At 43.5% G+C, this 23720-nt stretch overlaps 1 protein-coding gene across 1 annotated transcript; it reads left to right on the top strand.

The window, feature by feature from the left end:
* Window positions 1–1069: 1069 nt before the first annotated feature.
* GRPEL2 (GrpE like 2, mitochondrial) lies at window positions 1070–23254 on the top strand. Its single transcript, XM_083182007.1, has 4 exons — window positions 1070–1277; window positions 16895–17048; window positions 18338–18419; window positions 19769–23254. The coding sequence occupies exons 1-4, from the start codon at window positions 1201–1203 to the stop codon at window positions 20098–20100; spliced, it is 645 nt and encodes a 214-aa protein (XP_083038133.1). The 5' UTR covers window positions 1070–1200; the 3' UTR covers window positions 20101–23254.
* Window positions 23255–23720: the final 466 nt, after the last annotated feature.

Genomic DNA, 23720 nt, shown 5'->3' on the forward strand with positions numbered 1-23720 from the left:
GCTCCCTGGGAGGCTCACATACAATTTGTCACTTGATAAGCCAAATTTACATGTGATAAATCGCTTGCGATTTACCACATGTGGCCCCCATACATTAGCCCGACTTGTTCTAGGGACAAGTCGGACCTGATTTCCCCGGCAGCTCTCCGGGAGGTTTCACACATGATGAGGCACTTGATGTGCCAAGTTTTGCATATGATAAATCGCCATGTGATTTATCATATGAAACTCCCGGGGAGCTGCAGAGGGAGAGCCGGGCAGAATCAGCGGGGGAGGGGCCGGGCATAGTAAGCTGTCAAATAGGCAGCGGGCGGGGGGGGGCGTTGGAGAGCCGGGCTGGGGACACAGAGGCAGCGCGCGGGGGTGGATGTCGGTGAACAGACGAGGGAGCTGGGCAGGAGGATCGGGGACTCATTCACTCTGCACTGCAAGCCAGGGAAAAAAAACAATACAAATGAATGGGAAGCCAGTGATTGGCTGAAAGCTCTCTCATTGTGGAATTAGTGTATCTTATCACCAATCAGTGGCGTAACTATAGTGCCGCAGCCCCCACGATGGCTGGGAGGCGCCGGGGGTCTGTGGGCGCTATTGTTACTCCCCCAGCTCCCCCCTCCTTGTGGGAGCTGGCAGGAGCGGACAGCAGGGTCCGTGCGGCTCGGGGGTACCTGCGTTCATAGAGGTCCCTAGCGGTCCCTGCGGCGCTGAGAATTAAGTTGGTGGGGTCCCTGCAGTGACCTGGAAATAACTATCGCTATCCGCCCCGGAGGTGGTGCGGGAAGCGCTTCTGATTTTGAAAGCACTGGCCACTTTAATCCCCAATCCGTCCCTGCACCTGGGGTTTATAAAATGGGAGTTCTATTGAAGAGGGGATGTTGCCCATAGCAACCAATCAGAATCTACTTTTTATGAGCACCTTGTAAAAAATAATAGATAGAATCTGATTGGCTGCCCATAGCAACATCTCATATACAATAAGAACTATCATTTTATTAAATAAACCCCTTAAGTCAGCTGCTTGTGCGCAAATAGAACCCGACGAAGGCTGTGCTGCAGCGGCGGATTGTGGGAGTTGTAGTTCAGCACGCCCCTCCTGCCTATTGGCCGCTGGCCGCTGGGCTGTGTGGGTCTGGCTGTGGAGGCGCGTGCGTGGTGTGATGACCCCAGAACCTCACACGGCGAGGAGACGGGAGAGAAGGGAATATGGCAGGACTGAGGCTGAGCGTCGCCGCTGCGACCCAAGCTCGATTACTATGGTCACACGGAGCCCGGCACAGCAGGTGAGCGCTGCCAGCACAGGGTGGCACCATACGGAGGGTTTCGTACTCAATATACAGACAGCACATTGCGTGATCGGTTTTTATGGGGGTGCATAAAACTATTGATTCAGCCGTTTCCATGGCAACAGCAGCAATGTTGACCACCCACTGAGTGACGGGAGAGGTGACAGGTAGCGCTGCGGGGGTACTAGCCAGGTGTAGCCAGGTTACTGGACCCTAGTGTTTGAAACCGGTTAAAATGTGTGATCTAGGCCCCTCCAAACCCAAGCTCACTGGCAGCACAGTGGAAGGTAGAAATATTAGAGGAGGGTTGCTAGCTACTCCATTCATCCATCCCCAGTTTACCGCTATCAGTCAGATGTACAGAACCCCTGCTCCAATACTAGTCCGGAGTTAGCCCATCAGTACCACCCCGGTGCTCATGTCTGTCCCATCGGAACCAGTCTCAGAGTCCATGTCTGAGTAACCAGCCTCCCACCAACCTCTGCCCTTAATCCAGACTCCTGCTCTCTGCTCCAGAGTACTATCTGGTACCACTGGCACATGCGCAGGGACATCATTCATCCTCCAAGCTTGACCAAATGGACCTAAAATAATAATTTCCTTGTCAGACATAAACTATCGTGCATGTAAAATGCACATAACCGTGCAGGCATGCATGGTCTTGTGGTCCAATGATCAAGAAAAAAAAAATGCCTGGTATTGAATAATAGTATAGTGTTTCAAGACAGGAGTTTAACCATGGTATCAACTTCTTGTATTTATAATATATACGGATGAAAATATCCTGTATAGTGTTATATCAGGTATGAAGGAAAGCATTTTTTATTTATTTTAAAAATTGTGTTAATTTATAGTTTACTTAATCTGTATTGATGCTTTTAAAGATTAGGAAGGAAAATGGAAACGTTTTTGGATCAATTTCATTTGTATAAAATGCTTCAGTATTTTGGTTGTTATGAAGGAGTATGAATCATTGGATAGACCTGAACTAGGTCAACGCCACTAGGTTGACATGGCGAAGGTCGACATGTTAGGTGGACATGATTTTTTTTTTTTTGACCCGAATGTCGACACAATCAACATGGACACTGGAACATAGCACCGCGTCCCCTCGCATGGTGCATCATTATGCTCGGCACACTATTTTATTATCCGACCACGCCCTAGTGGATGGTGGGGCATGTTGGCTAAAAAAAAAAAGTGAAAAACCCCATGTGTCGACCTAAGGACCTTCTCGACCTAACCCATGTCGACCTTCCTGCTCGTAGACCTAGTGACTGTATCTCCTATGAAGAAAGCATGTTTAAAACTGGCAATATCCAGTGCTTTGTAAATACAGTAAGATGTTGATGACATTTCTGGCTATGTCATCATTAGAATTGCAGGTATAGCAGGGAAATATTCCAACCCCTCTTTACTTTAAGCATTCCTAGTCACCACAGGGTGTTCACACTAATTGTTTGACCAAACATCTGGTTGGTCAGTCTAAAAATATACTGCCCAGGCCATATAGTTTTTTTTTTTTTTTTTCACCAAAGAACAAACGTTGTTTTGTTCCCTGGTTGTTGGTGGTCAGTGTAGGCCACACACAGGGATTCTGTTCTAGTTTTCTGATAATGAGCTTACCAATTTTTGTGTCCAGCTTTACAGCAAATTACATTCTCCTTTTTTGATTGTAAAGCTGTGTACACACGGTGCGGTTTGGTCGCTGAGCAATTTTGGCTTAAAATCGCTCAGCAATATATTGCTCAGTGTACTGGCAATATCTCTCAGTAATATATTGCTCAGTTTACCGTTTTCATCAGCAATTTTGGATGAAAATTGCAAGCTATTCTGTCTCTACAGGTGCGTACACACGGGGGGGGGGGGGGGGGGGGGGAGATATATTGCTGAGCAATATATTGCTCAGTGTCTCTCCTTTTCATCAGCGACCAGAGATGGTCGCTGATGAAAAGGAACCTCTGCTGGGGGAGCCGCAGAGGTAATTAGCTGGTCGCAGGAGCAAGCTCCTGCGACCAGCGATTACAGTGGGGCAGAAAACGGGAGCGCACTATATCGCTGGTGCACACTCCAATCACTGGCAGGCGACCATATTCCCAGCGATTATAGCCCCTATCGCCCCCGTGTGTACACGGCATACCTCATTTTGACTAGAAGTCGCTGGTGCACAGTGCATTGTGCACCAGCGACCAGCGATTTTTTTTACCCATAATCGGAGGAGCATGCTCCTGCGACCATGAAGGGCTGGCCATGGGAGCGAGCTCCTATCGATTTATCTCCCACAGCACATGAAATCACTGGCAATATGGTCGCTCAGCAACCATATTGCCAGGGATATTTGATGAAATCGCCCCTGGCTTAATTGTTTCAACAAGCCATTGTTCCCAAAGATACGCATCTGAGAAGAACACATTGGTGACAGCCATCAATTCAGTTCCAAGCTATGTACATGGAGATAGGCAATTACAATACAAAATAGTTACAATTAACACAATAAAACACTCTTAACACACTGTAATTGCTCAAAGATAAAGCTTAATTTATATAGAGAGATAATTGGAAGAGTGACATTGAAATTCTCCCAGTCCTCATTATCTAGTGTAGTCTGGTGGGTTTTGTTTTTTTAAAGGACAGACCTAATTCTTATCTCTTTCAGCTAGTCTACTGTAAATATTTATACTTGACACTTGAGTATGTGGTATATATGTGTTATGAGCTTGTCATTAAATGCTTCCTGTCCCAGTTAGGATTCTCACTTCCTGCAGGCTGTCACATTAATTATAAATATTCATTCATTGTCAGTAAGTGGATTCTTAGAACAGTTGATTTCTTCACTTCCATATCGAGGCATTAATGGCTGTATGGATCTAGATCTCAAACCAATATAGTAATGTATTTTTGATAATGAACAAAAGGCAGTGGAGACCTTTGCTCTGATAATGAATACTTTGCTGTGTTAGACATAATAAACAGTCTTAGAGTAGAAGACAATTATTTTAAGGTATGGTATGCTTATAATTGTACCTCCTAAGTTACGTGAAAAAAAAAAGAATATAGATGTAAAAACTTTATTTATTCTCTAAGTTACAAAGGTCAAAAGGCTGGAAAAGGAAGGGCTATTGGGGTGTGGAGGGGGCAGGTGGGGATGGAACTTGTGGCGGGGCAGTGCGGCTGAGTGGGCCATATAATATCCCTGAGTCTCTTTCATTATCAGGTAACTTACCAAGGTAAATTACCCAGCTTGTTTCATCACTGTCTACCATTGTAAAGCGCAATGGAATCTGCTGCGCTATATAAGAAACTGTAAATAAACTGTTATGTGAATTCTCCCCCAATTACATGCTAAAGCCTTGTGTAGTAGCAAATGTATATGGCTAAGCTATATAGCCTATATTTGGATACCCAGGAGTCTGCATTGTGGCACATTGTGGGCCTGATTCTCGGATACAGGTGCAGCTGTGGCTTTTTCCAAACCCCCCCTGAAACATCTGATTCTGTACTTTTTCTATGAGCACTGAGGCATGCATCTCTGTCTACTTTACTGCGCTCCAAGGTTTAGTACATAGACCCCAGTGTCTCAGGGGTAGATGTACTAAAGCAGAAGATATTTACTGAGGTGATGCAGGGAACGCTACCAACAAGACATTAACCTCTAGTATGCTGGAGTTGGGAAATGGAAACTCCTCCATTTGTCAGTTGCTGCCACAGCACTTTAGTGTCTTACCTCCCGGCTAGCTCCACTGGGAATGCATAAGATCTCCTGTGTGGCCTGAAACCAGCAGCCAGGTTGCACCTGCAGTTGTTAAAATTAATAGTGGTTTGTGTCTTGATTGGTCAGTGTCACTGACCCTGCACACATTACCGGTCTTATTGGTGCACTATCTTGTAGATGGCAGCACTGGGAGTGCATGGCGCCTCTCTTATGTAACACATTTCTACACATTCATATATCGGGGAACAGCAGTACCTGCACACTTATCGTGCACTTATACCACTTTACCCATGTAGTGCACAATCATATATCAGTGCTGCTCTTGATTTCATGTTTGCCACAGGCCATATGAATTGTAATTAACTGCCTCAGTCCCCCTCATATAGGGGGCTATTCTAATTAGTTCGGTACAAGGGGGGCCAATGTTTTGCATCTTTCTGCGCATGCGGCCACGGGGCGCATGCACCCAAGAGTGCGGGCGTGGGGTGGAGGCCCAGGATATTCATTGGAAGGCCCAGAGTTTCATGGGTGATCCCATGGGGGGCAGGCATACCGACGGGCGGTATCTGGGGGGACTCGCAAGGCCGCTAATTTGCAACCTTGCAAGTCAACCAGAATAAGGGCCATAGTGTTGGATATAACTGCGCTTGTGGAATTCTAATCCTAAAGAACCCCAAAAATGCACTTGGGGGGGAGGGGGTCGATTATATAATTTTATATATATATTTATTTTTTAAAGCAACTCTCTGTTTTCGCTTCCCAGAGTGGAAGTTTCTGCTATGTCGGTATTGCATCAGATAGTCTTACCACGAGTTTAAGCTACGACACTGCTGTATATTCTGTATTCTCATTGTACAATAAGGTGATTCTGAATTATCACAGGAATGATGCCCTTTTTCTATTGTATTTTAACGCTGCTTATATTAAGTTGTCATTGTGAGGTAGCCATATATCATGTTCCAATTCACACCCCCTATTCAGGTCAATAAAACTGCATCTGTGTGAGACCAATCAGCTGCCTTAGTGGTCCCCAGCTCCTGTCAGGGATGTTTGCAACAACTTTGGCTTGTGGCTGTTTGATAAACAATGAAACACACTTTACATCACACTTGACTCTCATCAATACTCAGAATACTGTCTTTCTAGGCACATTCTAATAATGTGACACTCTGCTGCTAATTGATAGTATTTGGAAAAGTTTCCGTGCACCCTGAATGTGTGTGTGTGTGTGTGTGTGTGTATATATATATATATATATATATATATATATATATATATATATATATATATATATATATATATATATATATATATATATATATATATATATATATATATATATATATATATATATATATATATATATATCTCAGTTATTTACATAGCACACACCTCTTCCACATCACTTTAATCAGTGTATGATGATACTCCTTTATCTTCTGTCTTGACCACCCTGGTAGTAAATGCTGGGTAATGACTTTATTTATTGGTGTCAGATGGGAGTGTTTTATTCACTGTTCACACATTGCTATGTATGGCTCTTCTAATGTTCCCTGTTAATTAGCAAAACTAGGTAGACTTTGGTCAGGTCGGTGACTTTAGAATATGTCATCAGAAGAATTGCATAGGGAGAAACTCGATGGACATCAGACTTATTTAAATGTATACTCCGAATCCAAACTTATGCTCTATTTTTGTATGTATGGAAGTTATGTCCTATCACTTTTTTGTGGTAAAATTGTCTTTTAAATTATTATTGTTTATTTATATGGCGCCGTAAGGGTTCTGCAGCGCCTAACAATACACAAATGAACAAAAACAGATAATGAATTACAGGACAACACAATTTAGGACAAATACATGGTAAATAAGGATAGTTTCATCAGGGGACAGGACACTGAAACCATTAGGGTTAGACAGACAGGGGTGACACAGAAGGGGTAGCAGTGTGCATAAACAGAAGGTTAGGGTTAGAGATGGTTGAGTTTTATGCAGGAGGGTAGGAAGAAGATCAGCTTAGTCTTCCATATTTTAGGTCTAAAAAAGCGTATAGATAGCAGAGAGGCAGTTGGAGATATGAGGATATATGGCGAGAGATCAGGAGAGGAGTGGTAGATTTCAGTATTATCAGCATAGATGTGATATTGGTAGTTGAGTGAGCAAATGAGCTCATACAGAGGACACTTCTAGATAGATAAAGAAGAGGACCGAGAACAGAATCATGAGACACATACTGTCAATGGAAGAGCAGGAGAGGTGGAGTCATTAGAGGTACAGCTGTGCATTTTCTAAACTGACAGTGCAAATACAAGCATTATCAGTGATAGTCAAAGCTTTTTTGCTAAATGGTGTTATTATGGCTGAATATCCAGATAAAACAGGCAGGAGTAGTATGTTGTGAGGAAAAAGTGAACTCCCTCAAAGTAGTCCTTTTTCAGATTTTCAGAGTTGTTGTTGTTGTTTTCTGTACTTATGTTTCATTTCAGTGTAACGCGAGTATAATGCTGCAGTTATGTTTAAATTATGCCACACTTTAAAATTATGCACTTGAAAAATATAATGCACACAGCCTATATAATGATCCTTAAATGCAGAAACAATGCATGTGCTTAATTGAACGCTACCCACCGACTTTTAACCACTTGAGTGGCATGCTCGAAAATTTTCTGGGCTCAGCTGCGCTGCCGCAGTGGGTATCCTGGAAAATTTCTGGGCATACCACCATATTGAAGGTGTGCGCCACTGGCGCATCATCTGTCCGGGAACCCCCCAGTGGCCGCTCTCCTCTCCCCTCCTGTCGCTCCGGCGATCATATACCAGAGCTCCCCTGCCGCTGCCCCCACCGCCATTAGTTGTAGTGAGCAGGTGGCAGGCTCGGGGATGTTCATCGCAGGGACTCGGGAGTTCGGACGCCTGAGTCCTCCCGAACATCCCTGAGCCTGTAACCTGTGAACTGCGGCTGGGTAACGGCAGGGCCCGGGAGCTCCGGCGTACGATTGAGGGGAGGGGGGGAGCGACTGTGGCCCTATGCTCAGTGGTTTGATTTGCTGACACAGGGAATGTAGAATACTAGGCAGGAAACTTTTTTAAACTGGTTACGTAATTTTTTTAACCTTCTAATCTCTCATTTTGGAAAATTGTATATATGCCATAAGCAGATTGTAAGGCTCAGTCTTTTTTCCCTTCATACACGTGATTTCATTGCTAGTTTCACCAGCTGCTCTTGCTTCTCTATCTGCAGTGTGTAATATAGAGGGAGGGGAGAGATGTGTGGGCTGTGTTTTCCCCTCAGAATCCATTCCATGCCTTCTCCCCATCACGTAGTCCAGTCAGAGATTTATAACACTCTTCCTACTGAGGAGAGGCACTCCTTTATTTGCTTTACAAAAATCTTAAACTATTTGCTTAAGATAACAAATATTGTCAATTTATTTTTCTTTCTTTTTTATAATCCATTGGATGTAGTAGATTGCAATTTGCTGGTAGCATGAAATCATTTTATGGAACAACAGTTTTAATACTATAAGAAGGATATAAAGTTGAACCTATTATAAGCCTTTCTTTCGACCACAGTTATAATAAATGGCACAGTGATTAACATGGGGTGTACTCATAGGGCGGTATTCAATGAGCCTGATTCGCCATGTTTTTATGGCGAATTTGTGCTGTTTGGCGAATTTCTGACTAAAACGGTGAATCACCCTATTCAATGACCACATGGCGAATACATTTCAAGGTTTTTTTCACCATGATTCACCGAGTAGCAATCGCTATGTTTTTATGGTGAAGTGGGATGTGAACTTTTAAAATAAAGTGTTTTGTTTTTTACATTTGGTGTCAAAAAATCAGGAATTTTATTCTGAGGAGGGGCATGCTATTTTTATTCATGTGCTGTAAGCACATGAATATATATTTAATTTAAAATATATATATTTTTTTTTACACAGCAGCCAGCAGGGGGCGCCGGAGCCGAGACGCTCATTACATATTCATATATTCACTGCACCCGATCGTTACGATCGGGTATAGTGAATATACGGTCCCCTGCTGGCACCCCCGGGGGGCAGCCTGTGCTGCCTGGCACCCGGGGAGCCCACCTCCCCCCCCACAAAGTTCTGGGGCAGGCAGAGAGACTTCCATCTCTCTGCCTGCCACCGTCCTCAGGCTCCCTGCGGCAATCGCCGCAGGAGCTCATATTCGCCAGTCAGGGGCAGCGAGCCCCTGACACGTTGAATACCGGAGCCCGCCGGCTCCGGAACGTGGCGAATGTGCAGTGAATCCTAAAAAGGATTCGCTGCACCTCGCAGGTATTCTCATTGAATACCGCCCATAGTGTCACTAGTAATGATGTCCGCAACCTTGAAATGCAGGCAGCAGAGGGTAATGACTAGGCTACAGGAGTGGAGGTTAGAGTTTGGGTCTAATGCTGCCCATACATATGTCAGATATTGCATGCAATCATTCGATTTCGGCCACATCTGGACGATAAATCAAATGATTGCATGCATTTTTAAGCTGACATTCGACGCGATGCACAGGCACGCCGTCGAATCGATAAATATTATGAGCTGCACATAATATTTATCAAATTGCATGAGCAATCGCATGTGGTTTTTAACCACATGTGATTGCTCAAATGCAATCAGCTGCGGGAGCGGGGCAGGGATGCGGAGCGCGAGCCGGTACCTTAGCGGGAGCTGGGGACCAGTGCGATGGAGCTTTCAGGCGGCGGGACTTGGCGGCAGCAGATGACTTGAAAAACTGGGCGGCTCTCTGATTGGCTGAGGCCGCTGAGAGAGAGCTCTCTCAGCCAATCAGTGGCCGCCTGAATGTGAGGCTGCTGATTTGGCTCTGAGAGAGCTCTCAGTCTCAGCAGCCTTGGCCAATCAGAGGGCCGTCCAGTATTTCAAAGTCATATGCTGCCACTGCTGAGTCCCGCCTCCTGACAGCTTCGGTCCCCAGCCAGGTAGTACCCCACAGCACCCGATGTCCATCACAGATGGCTTGCGACATCGGGTGCTGCACTGGGCACCACTTGATGCAATCAGATGCGGGGTCATAAGTTCAAGTCCAACTAGTGCCCTATCCTTGTGGCTGTATGGCTTTCCTCTGTTTTTTTTTCCCGAAGTAAAAAAAAATTATAATATTAATAATAATATTAAAGGAATTCAATTAACCATGGGGCTTACGACCCAATATAATTGAATAGGTATGAACACTTTACAAGGGAGCTAAAATGCCACTGAAAATCCCACAGCCAATTATATCCCTTCTATTGGTTTCAGGCTGTGTGAGATAATTTTGTAAACTATCAACTGAAACTCATGTGAATGAGGGGCAGATGTAAAGTAGAAGGTGATGAAGCATCAGCCAATCAACTCATAACTGCCAGTTTTTAAACACAGCTGATTGGCTGATGCTTAATCACCTTCCATTTTATCACCACATTATAACTATCAGGCTTAGTGCATCTTAGTGCATCCCTGAGTACGTGTTCTGTGTACAGCGCTGGGAGGCATGGTTGGATTGCTGAGTACACACTGGGCTTAATACAGACCTATTAGCATGGCTGCAATTTTTGCAGATGTATAGAACCATGTTGCACTGCAGGTGGGGCAGATGTAACATGTGCAGAGAGAGTTAAGGGCCATACAAACGGAGCAATTTTGTACTTTTTTCTAAGTGAACCGACTAGATTGCTTAGAAAGTAAGCACAGATCGCTCCTTGTGTATGGCCCCGTGTGAAGGTTGATGCACGGTCCAGCACGTCGCTATCGCACGCTAGTTACGTCAGTGCATGTAGTCGAAATCTAGTCAATTTGCTTAGCAATTAACTGCATATCGCCCTGTGTGTACCGAATGAGCGATCGCGGTCTACAGAATCCTGAACCACTACCCTGCTTCGCACACATATCTGCATGTGTATGGGCGATCTAAACACCAGGAAATCGCCTACCCTAAATAGCTTAGCAAAAACGCTTGGCACACATCTCAACGTGTGTATGCCCCTTTAGTTAGATTTGGGTGAAATATTTTGTTTCTGTGTAGGGTAAATACGGTCTTCTTTACACACTGCAATCTACATTTCAGTTCTCTTTGCACACATAAGCCTCACCTGCAGTGAAACATGGTTTTGTCCATTTGCAAAAATTGAAGCTTTGCTATAAGGGCTGAATTAGGCTCTGTACATGGGAACTCCTCATCTAACCAGCTGGTTCAGTCCAGGGGCGGATCCAGGATAAAATGACAGGGGGGGCACCATGATAAAAAAGGGTTTGGGTGGGGGAGGGGCGGTGTTAGTGGTGCCAGTGTACAGTATGTGCTGGTGTTCATCCTTGCTGGCGGGTCGCCAGAACGTACACGCTGGCGACTCGCCAGCGAGGAGACTGAGACGCGCGTGCGTCTCACGCGCACGCGCGTCTCAGTCTCCGTCGCTAGCGCGACGGAAACCCTGTCCGTCTCCGCCTCAGGGAGACGGACAGGGTTAGGGGGGGTGCGGGCAGGCGGCGGGGACCCCGGGTTACCGCCGGCAAGCCGGCGGGGACCCGGGGGAACGAATGGAAGCGCCGTCGGAAGGGGACGCGCGCGCCGCTCGTGCGCGCGCGTCCCCTTCTCATCATCGCCATGTCGCTGGCGGGGGATGGCGGCTGGCGACGCCAGCGCCATCCCCTGCAAAGATGGGAAAAGACCCATCTGTACATGCTAAGAGAGCGTCAGGAAAGGGTGGGAATGGAATTAAAAATAGGCCCTGGCATTTAAAGTACGCAGGCCCACCATGGCGACAAAAGTGAAGGATGTAGTTGTGCGCGCGCCAAAGGCGCGCTCTGGAAAAGGGTGTGTGGCCACTCAACAGGGGGCGTGTCAACACCATATACAACTTCTACACATTATGCAACAAAATACTAGACCCCATTATACTTGCCCCTTACACATGATGCCAAATGGAATGAACCAAAATTGACATAATGCCACATGGATTGAGACAAAATTCAAATAATGCCACATGGATTGTGTCAAAATTCACATAATGCCACATGGATTGAGACAAAATTCACATAATGCCACATGGATTGAGACAAAATTTACATAATAACACACACGGATTAAGCCAAAATTCACATAATGCCAAATGGATTGTGTCAAAATTCACATAATGCCACACGGATTGAGCCAAATGCATAAAATGCCATATGGATTGAGCCAAAATTCACATAATGCCACATGGATTGAGCCAAAATTCACATAATGCCACATGGATTGAGCCAAAATTCACATAATGCCACATGGATTGGGAAAAAATTCACATAATGCCACACGGATTGAGCCAAAATTCCCATAATGCCACATGGATTGAGCCAAAATTCATATAATGCCACACGGATTGAGACAAAATTCACATAATGCCACATGGATTGAGCCAGAATTTACATAATGCCACACAGATTAAGCCAAAATTCACAATACACTTCATAAACAGGGACATTGTCCACCAAAGGCTCGCATAAAACATTTACACCATAATGTCCATTACACGTTAAGTTACAAGCCATTATGTCCATTATGTGTTATGCCAAACACCATAATGCCTATTAAAAATTATACTACATAAGTGCTGCTTCTCTACATGCTTATTGCCAAGGGTTCCATGCTCATTGCCAGAGGTTCCATGATCATTGCCATGTGGGATTACATGCTCATTGCCAAGGAGGAATACATGCTCGTGGTAAATGGGGGACAGCCCCCGCCAGGCAGAAGTGATAGCCACTGACAGTGGCAGAGCCTGGCTGTATTCAGAGCACTGCAGGTCCCGGCTATTTGAAATAATACCCCTTTCACACCAGAAAATGCATTCCCAGGTTGGCCCCTTTTACACCAGCCTAGTCCCTGCATTTTCTGGTGTGAGGGGGAGAGAAAACCACCACTCCCCCCTTTAACCAGTTATCTCATTTAACCGGCTATATCTTCAGAACCAACTGACCCATTTACATGAGACAAGTATTATATTGAAAAACTTTTGAGTGGGCTACGAATGATTTTGGTCCAGTGAAACTGGAACGTTTGGTTCCAGAGTAATCTGTCCTCAAAGAACATGAACAGCATGAAATTACATTTCAAAAATAAAAAAATCGGTTTACACGCAATATCTCTGGAACCGATTGACCGATTTGGACCACCCTGGTATCATATTGAAGGCCCAGCGATTTGGAATGGAATGAAATCAACCACAAGCTTCTGTGATGCCAGGGCGGGAACTAGCAGCCGTCGGAATCGGGTGGGGGTCGGAATTGACGGGTCCCATGTTATCCTATGGGGAAAAAACGTTACAGGTTTGCCAGGCGATATCTCCGGTTCCCCGGGGGCTAGAGACACGGGGCTGGGCTCGTTGGAAAGCCCTGGTCCTCAGCTACAAAATAAATGACAGGGGGGGGCACGTGCCCAGGTGCCCCCCCCCCCCCCCACAATCCGCCACTGGTTCAGTCAGTAAGTAACACAGACGGCTGCACTCTGCATAAATAGACAACAGGAAGCAATATCCATATATCAATGTTCTAATGCTGAATGGGTGTGGATCGTTTGGTCGACATGGCTCTAGGTCGACATGGGGTTTCTCACTGTTTTTTGACCAGTAGCTTCGGGCATGGTTCCTCGCTACGCTCGGCACACTATTTTATTCTCCCACCACGCCCTAGTGGATGGTAGGGCATGAAATACCGCCTGTCGGCTCAAAAAAAGTGAAAAACCCCATGTCAACCTTTTGACTGTCAACCTTATGCTTGTGTCGACCTAGTGGTGTCGACCCAATACTTGTCGACCTAGTTGCTGTAGACCTAATGACCGTATCCCTGTTGAATAGCCATTTTCATCAGGATAAAGATTACAGTGCAAGAAATCACCATATGCATGAGCAGGGCCCTCCTACCTCCATGTCGGTTTGTATCTACCCAGTTTGTTTAATCACTGTTGTTTCCAATTGTAAAGCGCAATGGAATATGCTGCGCTATGTAAGAAACTGTAAATAATAATAATAGAAAAAGGGTGGTGGAGCGCTAAGACAATACTACAGTTATAACAGATTATGACCAATTGGGTAAAAGTATGTTAATTTATTCTTATAGCTGTATAAACATAGATAAAATATAGGATAAAAAATAGCAATTGCATAATAATATCAACATCGAAATGGTGTACAGCCTGATTGGGGCTCGTGAAATTGGGATTGAAAATTGGCTCAATATCTCACTTGTTCCTATGAATACTCCCACGAATGGATGAATCACAGACTTCCCAGATGGAAATGGGGAACACTGGAGTGGCGGGTGTCCATAAACCTGACCGGAGAACCAGAATGAATTCTGATGGAATGAGGATGTTTGTTCTGAGTCCTTAAATAAGGCAGTCCGGTGAATAGCAGGTGGTGGTATCCCTGATGGTATCCAGATAGTCGTCCCAATTGGGGGGGATTGGAAGGTGGGGAGATGGTCCAAGTGAAAATGGTATTGTTAGCGTCCAATAAGATCAGTAATCTTGAGTCCCAAAGTCAGACTTGAAACACCTGGCCTGACGCGTTTCGTTGTCCACGGACAACTTTATTAATAATAATATGTGGTCACTTCACCAATATCAGCCGAATCCGTGGTTATTCAGTTTGGTTTTAAAAACTGCTTGCTGAAGAAATATTTATTATGTCTGTGAAGTTGCATCTAAAGATGCATACTTTTTTTGGTACTTGTTTCCTAGCACGGCGCCCACGCGATACGATCAAAACGATGATTTAATTGTACATGCACCCTGATGGGTGATTAGTATGTTATATGTACCCCCATTGTTAACGCCACCACCACTAACGCCAACCCAAAGCGTGGCATGCGCAGCGGTACGCGTCCTCCGACCTTTTCATACCCCTACTCTCCACATCGGCGTGGAGTTGATCTTGTATAGTGTGGCGAGCGCAGCGAGCCCCACGAGGGGACGCGTATAACTTCACATGTATTCCGCGTACCCTCGCGGGGCTCGCTGCGCTCTCCACGCTTTGGGTTGCCGTTAATAGTGGCGGTGGCGTTAACAATGGGGGTGCATATAACATACTAATCACCCATCAGGCTGCATGTACAATGAAATCATCGATCGCATCGCATGCCATTTTAATGGCATACGATGTGATTTTAAAATTGTACAGTGCGGCTCTTAGTACCCGAAAATCGTGTCCCATTGCATACCACTAATTAAGGTATGCGATGGGCGCCGTGCTAGGAAACAAGTACCCTTTTTTTTTATATATATATATATATATATATATATATATATATATATATATATATATATATATATTATATTATATTATATTATATTATATTATATTATATTATATTATATTATATTATATTATATTATATTATATTATATTATATTATATTATATTATATTATATTATATTATATTTATATATATATATATATATATATATATATATATATATATGTTTGAGCTTAACATGTTCGTTACATGCAAATAAAGCTGTACTACTTTTAAATAATAAATTGGTTAACCTTTACCAAATATAAGAAGACTTCTGTGGGCATAACTTTACTAAGTTTATTTTTGTTTATCTACTTTCTGTATTTAGCTTTGTACATAGCAGAAATACATATATATCATTTTATGGAAAAACCCATTGATAAATAGGCCCTTAGTTATAAGAAAACTATTTCACAGGTGGTGCTCTAAAGCTTTTTCACTGAACAAAACTGACTGGTGACTTCGCTGAGAGCGGTCCACACATTCTTGGTAAGGAGTAGTGAATAACGGCTGTCAGCCTGCAGTAACAATAAGTCACACAAAGCTTAATGGTGAAAAGGGTGACGTGTGCGGTCTCTGTTTCCTCTTTTAGGATTTGGGAATAGGTACAAATTACAAGTGAAAGGCAAGCTGAGCGATAGGATTACAGATGATCTCTGTGCTGCACAGCTCTGGAATGTGCCCATTGTCAGACACTCTCATTCAGGGGCTCTATAGGATGGGGGATGGGTCATTGTCACTCAGATCACCTCTTGACCTGTTCACTTTTGTGTAATAATGGATGATCTACGATAGAGATAAACCATCTTCATCTGGCCTTTTACACCCAGTTTTGTTCTGTAGCATCCTGGGAAATGTTATGGCGTTACTTTTGTGGTATTTCTATAGAAGAAGCAGAAAGAAGTGTGTATGGTGAATGACATAGAATAGTTATGGCAGTCATTATTTGACTTTTTAGAGGACTTGTGGATAACAATATTTAAATACAAACATCAGACAGATTAGATGAACTGCCACATTATTAAATACCATTTTCCTGTAATGAAAGTCTCGAGTGCATAAGAGGAACCAATTGATGAATTGTGTTATAAGTAATGGTTTATACAAATAGAATTCAAGTAATGAAGTCACTTGTTTTTTATTTTTATACTTTAGTCTGCTATCACTCTCCTGGCATGCACTTCATTTAGTGGGGTATTAATCCCCATCGATATTTCTAATGGGGGAAATAGCGAAGTGTGCCTATTCTTTGCTGTCTTTCCCGACAGCCTTGTAGCGGCTGCTCATCAGAACGAATCCAACTTTAAAAGCTTTGGCAGAAACGGCTGTGGATTGTCGAGATCACAGCTGGATCTTGACCATTGCCCTTTCTCGCAGACACACCGGGATGCCGGACATTGAATCCTGCCTGCCGATAAACTGGGGAGGGGGCCAAAAACGGGCCAGGGTCACAACTGTTGGGACCCCGGATTGAATGCCGCCATAGTCCTTAATCCTGCTGGAGATAAATACAATTTGTTCCGAGCCTAAACTGAAATCTCTAAAGAACACTATAAGCTTGTACAGACGTGCTTCTGTGTGTCTCACGTGTCTTCCTCTATTACAGGTGTGCAGTGTGTGCTTATAGTACAGCACCTCAGCAGAGAAGTCCTGGTGATCAGACCACCGCAGGGGATGGCAATGTGGAGCCAAGGTCATACAGTGTGCGGACACTGGAGACGAAAGCTCTCAAGCTAGAGGAAGAAGTGCAGACGCTATCAGTGAGTCCCACACCAGCCTCAGCTAATCAGAATGTTCTGGTTATGTTATTTGCCAACCTCGTTTGTCTTTGATGCACTAAAGTAGTGTTTCCCAACTCCAGACCTCGGGAAACCACAACAGTGCATGTTTTCTAGATATCCCCAGCATCATAATTGATATAATTAGCTTCACCAGTGGATCTTTTAAAGTCTGCCAGCCAGTAATGAATATACCTGTGCACCAACAAGGAGAGCTGTAAAACATGCACTGCTAGCAGTCCCCGAGAATGTGAGCTGGGAAACTTTGCACCAAAGAGTATAATATGCATATGTACATTCTAAAATATTAGTTATCCAATTAATTAAATATACATACATACACACACACACACACACACACACACACACACACACACACACACACACACACACACACACAGTGTACCTGTATTTGGAGCTTTAAATACACTAAAACAACCTACATTTACACGGGTCCCTGGCATTCCCTTCTGTTGTACTGTATTTGGCCATGCCCCATACACAGATAGTAAGCAAAGCTCAGTGGTGGGTGTTGTCTGTATGATATTAGCATCGCTTTGTATGGCGGCCCTCCTCAAAGTGTTGCGATAGGATAGTGCTTTGTGATGGACATGGAAGTATCTGTAATGGGGGGAGAGTACACTATACTACTGCACAATTCGGTGCCAGCACAGTTGAGATCACCAGGTGAATGGTGCTGCTGCTGCTGTGTTTCCAGGGATTTGTGCATGTACAGGAGAGATTTCACTGGGAACATGGTGCAGGATCCATGTTTCAGGGGACCTTCATGTGAGCAGTAGCCTTGGCCACAGTGCCAGAATCTGCATATTTCTCTAATGCAATGCATCAGTCTCAATAATACATTGAGGGATCAAAGATTTGTAGAGTAGTTAGGTCTGTGTCTGGTTACAGAATCTGGTACACATAGAAATATATGCATTTAAAATGGGTATACACACTCCTGCTCTTAAAACACTCTTTCTGCTTGGTGGTATTTTCTCAAGTGAGGAATAGCTGCCATGTAGCCTACACTTACAAAGTGGGGTATGTATCAAAGCTTGAAGAGGGATAACATTGTGCGAGATGAAGTTCCAACCAATCCGCTTCTGCCATTTATCAAACACCGTGTCCATGACATCAAATAAGACTTGCAATCATAATAATCCTAAATATTATGGGTGATATATAATTAAAATGACCACGGTAAAGTCATAGCATGGATTTGCGCACAGTGTATTTATTTGCTCAGTTTTCTTTCTGTTCTTTTATAGGAGTCTTACAGGAGGGCCATAGCAGACTCTGAGAATGTTAGGAAAAGAACACAGAAGTTTGTGGAAGATGCAAAGCTGTTTGGTAAGAAAATAACCTACATTACTGGTCTATTTGGCATATATTTACATCCAGAGAAGGTTAATTAGCACACAGAAATGTCCTTGGCTGTTGACTCCACACACACACACACACCCCCACGCCAATTTGTGAATGTATTTCACAGTAATGTCATGTCACATGCTATGACTACGACCGAGCTGTGGCTGAATGTGGTCCCGCCACTTGTGGCTGGTGAGGGAGCAGTGTTATTAAAGAGGAATAACGCCCCTCCAGCATTTGTCAAAATTGATGCATAAACTGTAGGCCTTAACCCCTGGAGTGGTGGGTTTTGCTGGGGCAGGACAAACCTACCAGGGCAGATTTGTCCTGCCCCAGCAAAACCCACCACAGATCGTAGGAGCTCCCCTGCTGCCCCAGCCGCCAGTCACAGCAGTGACCTCAGGCGGCAGGCTCGGGGATGTTCGCGGTGGCAAGCTGCCCCAAACATCCCTGATCCTGCCGCCTACGTCATTGCTGTAAACTAAATGGCGGCTGGGGAAGTGGTGTGGTTAGGGGAGCTCTGGCGTACGATCGCTGGAGCAGTGGTGATGGGGGGGCTGGCCGGTGTGACAGGGGGCTCTAGAGGTGGTGTGCCAGTGGTGCACACCTTGACACCACTGGCGCGCACCTATCCTATATTAGTGGTATGCCCAGAAATTTCCCAGGCATACCACCCAAGGGGTTAAGGTCCATACACACTAGGCAACTATGCCCAGTGTGTAGGGACAGCAATGATAGCATTCATCGCTGGGGGAAAGCCACTCAGTGCATACACACTGACCGGCTTCCCCCCTGCCCGGCGCCGTCGGAGGGGGGAGGACGACTTTGCATAGCGCAGACCTATGCAAAGCCGCTCATCTGCTTTTATAACCAGCAGATGAGCGGCTTTCCCGGCGATGGTGCGGGAGCACGCAGCAGCGCTCACCACTCATCGCCAGGCCGTACACACTGGGCGGCTTTGAGCTGAAAGCCGCTTAAACCTGCTGTTTTCAGCGACTGTCAGCTCAAAGTCACCCAGTGTGTAGGATTTTCTGTATTTAGATTTGCTTATTTTTGAGCAAAAACTACACTCTTAAGATATACTATAGCCCTATTTTTAATGGGGAACTCCATGATAAGGTAATGTTAGTCTTCGCTATTGCTAACTTGTAGGGGAGATAAATACGCCAAGTATACACGTAGCAGAGGGACCCTGAGTCTGATAGTATAACGTAGATTGTGTGCCACTGAAAGGTCCCTTTTAGTTCAATATGATTAACAAGAACTAATTTACTGAGGCATGTTTAGTCTTTGTAGCTTTGTGCTTAGCCTTTTTTTTTTTTTTTTTGCAGGAATCCAGAGCTTCTGCCGTGATCTGGTGGAGGTGGCAGACATCTTGGAGCATGCAGTTGATAAAGCCAAAGAGGAGGGCATAAAGGATTTATCTGAAACCTTAGCTAAGGTTGATGGGAAACTGCAAAGTGTGTTCACAAAGCACGGACTGCAGAAAATGGCAGCAGTGGGAAGTGACTATGACCCTTATGACCACGAAATAGTTTGTCACGTGCCTGCTGAGGGCAGGAGACCAGGGAGCGTGGCAACTGTACAGCAAGATGGGTACAAGTTACATGGCCGCACCATACGCCATGCTCATGTTGGAATAGCAGTGGAAACACAAGACTGAGAATTGCAGAAACAGATCCCCTTCTGTGTTCTGAGAAACCCCCTTATTTATTGCTTATTTGCTAGTTTTAGATTAATATTTTTTTTAAATTATAATTATTAATTTTTTTTATCTCAGAGACTTCAAATAAAGCCTTTATGCTCCACAAGAGTCACCAGTGCTTAGTGACTTGCTGGTGAATTAATGGACACCTTTTTGACACAACTTTTATTTTTTTATTTATTATAACTAATTACTTAGAAGATAGAAACATTACTTAATGTATATATGATTTTGTGATCAGTTCTGGGAAATATCTTAAGGAAAGTAACTTTGTTTTTAGTTTGAAGGTAATGTCATTCCTTCACCATGCTGTTTAAAAAAATATTTTGTCCTACAGATATTCCCAAAACATCCCTAATGCTAGGCATACATGGACAGATAAGGGGCCAGTTTCTCTAAGCTTCAAAAGTGATAAAATCCAGAGTGATAAACAGCCAGCCAATCAGCTCCTACCTGCCATGTCACAGACTGTGCTTGAAAAATGTCAGGCATGAGCTGATTGGCTTGTTTATCACTCTATTTTATCACTTTTGAAGCATAGAGAATCTGGCCCAAAATGAGGCATTTTACCTGACAGCCCCGTACCCTGCAGATATTATGGCCATATACTGTGAGATCTCTCTGTATTGGCTGCCATATTGTAGCTCCACCCCCAGGAAGGAGACCTTTCCCCACTCCTTATGTGAAGGATGGAGAAATGTGTATGTGCTACTGCAGCAGACTTCTATCATAGAAATGATTGTGTCAAATGGACATGCTGAACAATCCTGTATGCTTCATTGAGTTGATAATTTTAGATCGGTTGCCCACATGTTCACCCAATATAGGGCAGAATGACCAGATAATCATAGCATGTATGCCTAACATAAGAGATACATATATTATCTTTAAAAAAATGTACAGTGTTAAATTCCTACGTTGTTTTGGCCCTCTTCACTGTATTCATTCTTTATATTATTTAACCGCTTTTTGAGAACCTATCCAAATCCTATCTGAAGCCTAAGGAGACTTTAATGTGTAGAACACTTAAAGCTGCACAACCTTTCTTAGATGCTACTACTGCTACCTCAAAGTGGGGAAACAGGGTATAATGGTAGGACCAATAACTGATCACAATCAAGAGCTTGCAGCCTGTAATGGTCCTTCTGTTTGAAAACCTGTCCATTATAATGTGGAGACTGGAATCATTTGGTGTTCTGCAGCATTACAGGTTATCTTTGTTACAAAGCAGTAGTTGGAGCATGTATAAATGATGTTGTGCAGATCCAACCTTTATTACCTGCCAATGCAGATTCTAGGTAAAGAAGTCTGCTTTTATGCTACACCTTGTTTTACATAATAAGTTCTCCTAAGACTCTCAATGCATACATAACTTGTGAAATCGGCCTCTGAAAGTCTGTTTTTCTACTCATTATATTTGCTTCAGTTAAATATATGTATCGCTAGAATGCTTTTAATCCTGCTGTTGGCAGTAAATTGCAGTATTTTTAAGTCTTAGGTTCTATGTTTATCTAACAAGTGCTATGCTATATTGGCATCAAACTAATGGTAGTGTCCCTATACATTGGAATTCTGTTCTTCTGGTGGTGGGAGGGTTTGAGATTGCCATGGGACATACTTAGGGGAAGTAATCTTGTTATCACTCATTGCTCATCTAAAATGGTGCTCCAACCAATCAGCTCGTGTCATGTGTTTGAAAACTGACAGGAGCTGATTGATTGGAGCGCCATTAAAGATTAGCAACCAGTGATTTAAGATTAGTAACAAATAATGAAAAGCATATTACTCATTGTTATATCCGCCCCTTAGTCTCTGTTAAACTGCAATGAGTTGCTGGCAGAAGCAACAGGCACCTTACTGCTGTGAGGAAAAATGCACCTTTGGCTGGTTTCCATGAATAATTTCCATATATGGGCCTGAATGGGACACTGTTAATAGTTGATAGCTAATGTAGAAAGTATTGCAGGTGTTTATGCAGTCTGTGTTGATGGCTACTTGTTTAGGGTTAGTGTCTGTGTAAAATGTTACAACACTATGCACATTTGAGCATAAATGTGGTTTCACAAATCTGTCTATAAGGATAATTTACTTGTTTCCTATAAGCCCTCCATAAAGGGACATTAGTAAATACAAGTAACATATTTGCGCATTTCAGTTTGTAAATAATGGGGCAGATGTATTAAGCCGGGTAAAGTGGAAAGTGATAACGCACCAGCCAATCAGCTCCTAACTGTAATTATTTTCAAAAACAGCTGATGTGTTATCGCCTTCTACTTTATCACTGCCTTACCAGGCTTAATACATCTGCCCCAATGTAACGAATTAGCATCTACAGACTTTCACAATATAATTACTGTTAATATCAACATTTGAATTAATGTTTTCTGTAAACCTCAATTTATGATGATCTGTAACAAGTTTATAGACTATAACAGATTGGACGTGTGTAATATTTGTATGTATATGATGTCTTATCAATCACAGCTTTCCTATGCAAAGAAGCGTAGTGGTTTCCAGCAGGAACAGAGTTCAGTCCTGGAAGAGATATGTACTAAATGGTTTTCAATATTCTGGAACTAACATGTTCTTCCTTTTAGAACTTGTCTTCCATTTTGCTGATATGTTTGTTTAATTTATATTGCTAAAACTTCTTGTTTTAGAAGAAGTATATCATTAATAAGGGGTTAGCTTGAACAACATTTCATACTGGAATGAAGGACAAAACCTTTCCCGCCTTACCCACCTAGGCCATGTGCCCTGACATTCTCAGTCACATTCCTTTGTATCTCCACGCTGGTATAGAACATTGTATTCTATCTACCTCTGTAACAGCCAGTTGTCCTTCATATTGAAGACACTGCTATGTATGAACATGGTTTGCTGGGAAACAGACAATGAATTAGGAAAGTCTCATTTAGAGGGCCCTAATTCCAGTTTTACCTGTGCAGCATATGGTTCTGTTATACCATGCAGCATTTTGTATGACACATACTGCCTTTTGGGTGAGTGGGAAGGCTAAACCAAGTGTGAAGTGTGTCTATTAGGGGGCACTATTTGTTTTTCAACAGTTCTACTTGTGTTTTCACCAAAATAAACACTTGTTTTTCACGTGCACTCTTGTATTGCTTTTTTTTCTCTATCAGTATCGTCTTCATAATAATAAAACACAATATGCAATAAGCAATTGAAGAGACTTCTCTTTTCAATGTACACAGTAAATTATACAATGAACACACATTTATGAACTGTGTTTAATGAGCTGGTAGGACCTGTTTCCTGACTGTTAACCTTGCATTGAAGAAATGTGTTTCGCAAGCTGTTCCCCCTTCCATTACCTTGCATTATATATGTTAAGACAGGGATGGGGAATCTTTAGTGCTCCAGCTGTTGTTGAACTGGGATACGGTCACTAGGTCTACAAGCAGATGGTCAACAACCATTAGGTCAACGTGCATTTAGGTCGACATGACTGTAGGTCGACATGGGAAGGTTGCCAGTCAAAAGGTCAACCTGGGGATTTTCACATTTTTTTTGAGCCGACATGTGCCGACAGGCGGTATTTCATACCCTCCCATCAC

Source organism: Crinia signifera, chromosome 4, assembly GCF_055691185.1.
Source record: "Crinia signifera chromosome 4, ASM5569118v1, whole genome shotgun sequence".
NCBI classification, from domain to species: Eukaryota; Metazoa; Chordata; class Amphibia; order Anura; family Myobatrachidae; genus Crinia; species Crinia signifera.